The sequence below is a fragment of the Tupaia chinensis genome, unplaced genomic scaffold, assembly GCF_000334495.1.
Source record: "Tupaia chinensis unplaced genomic scaffold, TupChi_1.0 Scaffold149798_1, whole genome shotgun sequence".
In the NCBI taxonomy this organism is placed as follows: Eukaryota; Metazoa; Chordata; class Mammalia; order Scandentia; family Tupaiidae; genus Tupaia; species Tupaia belangeri.
Window position 1 is genome coordinate 1,678,790 of NW_006209642.1, and position 6,000 is coordinate 1,684,789.

At 37.4% G+C, this 6,000-nt stretch overlaps 1 protein-coding gene across 1 annotated transcript in view; it reads left to right on the forward strand.

The window, feature by feature from the left end:
- Positions 1–6,000, forward strand: part of TBC1D32 (TBC1 domain family member 32) — a 226,089-nt gene that overhangs the window by 178,480 nt on the left and 41,609 nt on the right. The window contains exon 31 of the mRNA XM_027769471.1: positions 594–748. Coding sequence (XP_027625272.1) covers positions 594–748 — 155 coding nt within the window. The remainder of the gene's footprint in view (positions 1–593; positions 749–6,000) is intronic.

Below are 6,000 nucleotides of genomic sequence, written 5' to 3' on the forward strand. Positions count from 1 at the left end.
AAGCAGGTAGTTTTTCCCTTGAGTTGCTATTGCCATGAGCCTCTACTGGACATGTCAGCAAATTGTACATTAAAATAGTAATTATGAGGCCAGCAGATGGTGTGGGGGTTAATGCGCTAGATCTCACACATCTGAATGCAAGGTTTCAGTTCTTAATCCAATGCCTTGAAAATCATGCAGTTCCCATGTGTATATTTCCCTCACATCCCAAGAGCTCTAGAAGAAGATTGCAGCTTGGTCATCCCCTTTTTAGGGGAGTGATTTCTCTCTGGTGAGCACAAGTGCCTTGTAACCAAAACAAAACAAAACAAAAAGAAACCTAAAATACAAAATAATACTGAGTCATTGGAAAAAATCATGACATATTTTTCTATAAAAATGTGTGTCATGACTTTCCCAATCACACAATAATTATATAAGGGATTTTTCATTAATAAAGCTTAATTTTTATATGTTGGATGAAGATAAAATTAGGACTAAATATCATTAGTATTTCTTTCGAGTAGAGACTCCAGAGATGAATATTTATGAGGTTCTTATATTTTGTCTTGTAAGATAAAATACAGTAAAAGTTTCTTAACTGTTTTTTTCAGTCTGCCTGCAAGGGAATTACGCTGGCCATGACTGGTTTGTATCTTCGCTTTTCATGATAATGTTCGGGGACAAAGAGAAAACATTCCAGTTTCTTCAGCAGTTCTCCAGGCTTCTGACCTCTGCTTTCCTTTGGTTGCCAAGACTACATGTTTCTGTAAGACATTTTAATCTGTTCTCAAAGGAAGGCTTGAATATTTAAGGAACATCATAAAATCCCTGGGGTATTATTTTATTTGTATAGGGTGCTGTAGTAATTTATATTTATTTTTCCACCAGAATGTATTTTGACTGATTTCTCCTTGGTGTCTTACCTAATGGTAAGCAAACGAAAGATTAATACTAATTGAAGCGTTTTCTGGGGCCAGCAGGTAGTGTAGTGATTAAGGTACTGGACTCCCACGTGACCAACTATGGCTTGAGTCCTGGACCCAGCAGCTTGAAAATCATGCCGGGTGTGTGTACGTGCATGCCCAAAATCCCAGGAGGAAAATTGAGAAGGGATTATGACCAGCCATTCCCTCTGGAGGGTGATTTCTCACTTTACCTCTCACTTTTTTTTTTCTCTCTGGTGAGTGTACTCACCCTATGGCAAAAACGTTAAAAATATAACAGAAGCATTTTCATAAAATAAAAGCATGATAATGAAATAATATTATCATAATATTACCATAATTTATTTAGTAAGTTATATTATTTAAAGCCTGTATATAAAAAGAGGACTATTGAATGAATATTACTTATAATTGCTTTGTTAGAATCTCTTCATAGTTACATTGGGTCATTGGAAAAGTCATGAAGCATATTTGCATAGAAGAATGCTTCATGACTTCATGACTCTTCTTCCAATAGTATAAGAAAGTCATTATGAAGTAGAAATTATAGCTATTTTCTCTGGAAAAGAACCATTCATTTTATATACATTTTGGAAATATATACTGAGGTTTTATTAAGGTATTATGTATTTTAAAAGATTTTACTAGTCTTAGTGATATCTAAGAGGTGACTTTTGAGAGGTAAGTATATCTCTCAGTTTATTAATATATCTGTTAATTTTACTTACTCATTGATTGCATTTTGCTTAGATCTCTGGTAAGGGGAAATCAGCTATGCCAGTGCTTCTTCAACCTTTTCAAGACTTGTTTCATGAGGACAATGAAATCACGTGGCACACAAGGATAAACTTAGGGAACTGGAGAGCATTTCTGTGGAGTTAGATGAAAACATTTATTAAACATTTTTTAAAAATATGTATTTGTGGGAACCAGCAGTTAGCGTAATGGCTATGTCCCTGGACTCCCACGTAGTCGAACGCGGTTCACGTCCCGGACCCGGTGGCTTAAAACTCACGCCGGGCACGTGTGCGTGCGTGCCCAAGATCCCGAGAGGAGAATGGAGGAGAAGGGATTGTGGCGTGACCATCCCCCCGGGGGGTGATTTCTTGCTTTCTGTCTCTATGTCTCTCTCTGTCTGTCTGGCGAGCGCACACGCCCTACAGTGAAAATCTCCCCGAAAAAAAAAAAAATATGTATTTGTTGGGCCAGCAGGTAGCATGGAGGTTAAGGTGCTGAATCTCATGTGACTGGCTGTGTCATTTGAGGCCCAGACTCAGTGACTTGAAAATAATGCTGGGTGCATTCATGTACATGCCCCCAAAACCTAGAGAAGAATGGAAGAAAAGGAATTGTGGTGTGACCATCCATCCTGAGGAGGGTGATTTTCCTCTCTTTGTCTCTCTCTCTGTCTGTCTCTGGCGAGTGCACATGCCCAATAACAAAAAAAGTATTTGTGATAAGGAATAAAAGAAAAACATGAAGAAAAACATTAAATGTTGACCTTTTTATTGGGGTGGGTGGGTAGATTTTTTGCTATAGGATGCATGTGCTCGCCAGAGAGACAGAAAGCAAGAAATCAGCTCCCAGAGGTGAAGGCCACGTTGCAATCCCCTCTCCTCCTTTGCCCTCTCAGGATTTGGGACACACATGCGTGCACCTGACATCAGAATCAAGCCTCCGGGTCTGGGGCTCAAACCGTGATTAGCCATATGGGAATCCAGCGATGTAACCATTATGCCATCTGCTGGTCCCTTAAAATTTTTTAAGTTCCTAATTCTATGCTTGAAATAGCTATATGTGATTCCTGAATAAGACTTTCCAGTTCTTGCCCTTCAGCATGAGAAATTTTGCTCACAGGAATAAGAGGAAACAAATGGCAGAAAAGTCTGTACTGATTTTCCTCCAATCAATGAGAACTATTTTTCTGCTGTTAAACATTTTGAGTAATTCCATCCCTTTACATTGTTCTTAAAGATTTAAAAATTGTACAGCCCTTTCACTCTGGCATTGAAAATATAATGTTGAAAATCTTTTGATAATGGGTATGGATTTTGAGTAGAATAACTTACATTCATGTTGAATATTTGAAGTAATACATGCCTTCCACTAATCTTAACAGTACTGCTTTAGTGTTCAGATTATGACACTACCTAGACATCACCAGTGAATCATACTTAGTCGTAATTTTCTGAAGTTGTGTTTCTATTTTGTACCTGTATACTTTTTAATAACAAAATACCTTATTTTTCTATAATAGCAATGATGTTGTGTTCTGATAGCATTTCTTTCCATAAAACTGAAAACAGGCAGAACTCTAGCAACGTGGGTTTTATTTGACTTACCATTTTGATAGCATCATTTAATATGGAATTTAGATCTATGAATAGAATGGAGTGACACATTCCTGGAACTCAGAGTTTTCAAAATTAACTCTTTTTTTTTTTTTTTTTTTGAGAGATTTTCACTGTAGGGCGCATGCGCTCGCCAGACAGACAGAGAGAGACATAGAGACAGAAAGCGAGAAATCACCCCCCAGGGGGGATGGTCACACCGCAATCCCTTCTCCTCCATTCTCCTCTCCGGATCTTGGGCACGCACGCACACGCGCCCGGCGTGAGTTTTAAGCCACCGGGTCCGGGACACGAACCGCGGTCGACTACGTGGGAATCCAGCGACATAGCCATTACTCTAACTGCTGGTTCCCTCAAAATTAACTCTTGATATAAAGCCTTGACACCTTCCTGTTGGTGCAGGTGTACTGTCAATGAAGGTTTATTCGGTACTTTCCATAACATCATTTGTTCTTTTTGAGTACAAATAGAATGAGCTGAATACTTCATTACCAGTAGTTTGTTTTAGTGCTTATTTTTAAGACAAATAACATTCTGCTAAGATTTTTCTTCAAGAATTCTTTAACTTTTAAAAGGAGAGATTTTTGCTATAGGGCATATGTGCTTAACAGAGAGACAGAGACAGAAAACAAGAATCCACCCCCTCCAGAGGGAATGGCCATGCCGCAATTCCTTCTCTGCCATTCTCTTCTTGGGATCTTGGACACACACGCACACATGCCCAGCATGAGTTTTTAAGCCACCAGGTCTGGGACTCAAACCATGGTCGACTGAATGGGAGTCCAGCGACATAACCATTATACCATCTGCTGGTCCCTCTTCTTCAAGAATTCTATCTAGAATTGTTAGCTAAGTGCTGTTACTAATGCTGGTGCAGTCACCACTCCAGAGTATAAATATTTTTAATTTAGTAATCTTTTGGATCAGTATTTTCTTTATGTCACTTTACTTGGTAGTACACTAAATAACAATCTTAATATATCATTTAAAACGTGGTACTTTTTAGGGGCCAGCAGTTGGTGTGGTAGTGAAGGCACTGCCTCTTACATGGCCAACCACAGTTTGAGTTCAGACCTGGTGGCTTTGAAATTGTACCAGGTACATGTGCATGCATGCCCAAAATCCCAAGAGAAGAATAGAAGAGAAGGGATTGTAGTATGGTCATTTTCTCTTTGAAGGGCTTTCTCACTTTTCCTTTCTCTGTCTCTTTCTGTAGATTGTACATGCCCTGGCAAAGGTCAAAAAACAAAAACAAAAACAAAAGCTTTTTTTTTGGGAGAGGTTTTTGGTATAGGGCACGTGTGCTCACCAGACAGAGAGAGACAGAGAGATAGAAAGTGAGAAATCACCCCCCGGGGGGATGGCCACGCCGCAGTCCCTTCTCCTCCATTCTCCTCTTGGGATCTTGGGCACGCACGCACAGGTGCCTGGCATGAGTTTAAGTCACAGGGTCCAGGACTCGAACCTTTGTCGACTACATGGGAGTCCAGCGACATAGCCATTACGCTAACTGCTGGTCCCCAAAAAACCCAAAAACTTTAAAAAAATAACTAAAAAAATTTTTAAATTAAGCCCAGGATAAGCAAAAGAGGATAATGAAACATTAATTTGAATTTCTCAGAATTTTATAACTATGATTGTACTACTCATGTGAGATAAAAAATACTTCATAAAAAATGTATTATTTAAAGTCATTTAGACCAGAAGAATCCTTTTTAGTGTATTAATTAAATTATCTTCAATTAGTATCTGATTTTTTAAAGAAAAATTCTTTAAAATGATAAAATAGTCAATCTTTTTGAAATTTCACCAAGAACCAGTTTGACTAATTATTAATATTGGTGGTATTCATGAAATGATAGATTGAGAAAACTTAAATTATGGGGCTGGCAGGTGGTGTGGTGGTTAAGGGCACTAGACTCCCACATGGCTGACCGCAGTTCAAGTCCCGGACCTGGCAGCTTGCTCTCTCTCTCTCTGTCTCTCAGTCTGTCCTTCTCAGGTAAAATTAAAATGAATAAATAAAGTTAAATAAAATAATTCTTTAAATTTTTTTAAAAAACTCAAATTATTTTCATGAATGCATAATCTTATAAAGATTATAGTAAAAGTAAAAATTATGCATGCTCTCTGTTAATAAGAGCATATGAAAAAGAAAAACAAATTGAAATAAAGAGTATTTTATATGCCATATGAACAAAACTTTATTGATGATCAGTTAGGCTAAAGTAATACTTACATGAACAAGTACAGTTGAACAGAAAGGTCATGTGATAGTTACTGTATATGGTAGCCCTTACAGAGCCTAGAAAGCCCTCTCTTTTTCCTCATAAACCCTCTCTTTTTTCTCATAAAATAATATTTAGTTCAGAAAGTTTAAGGAGCTAAAAATTCCAATGGAATTAAAATATAATTTAGATTTAAATTTTATAACCATTAGCCTGTAGTGGAACACATATAATCTATTTGCAGGTTTCAGGTACAGGAAGTAACATGAACATTACTCGTAGGGGAGAAACTTAATATCAAACCCCATTCCTTTTATTCTTTATAATTTTATATCTCACTTATAGTTGAAGGTTCTATGTTTTTATTATATCTTTCAAAGAAGAAAAATTAATATTTTCTGGATTTATAGAATAAAAGTTTAAAAATACATAACGAGTAAATTAACTACAGTGCTGCTGATAAAACATGGCCAGTCCTCTGCATGTAAACTCCTA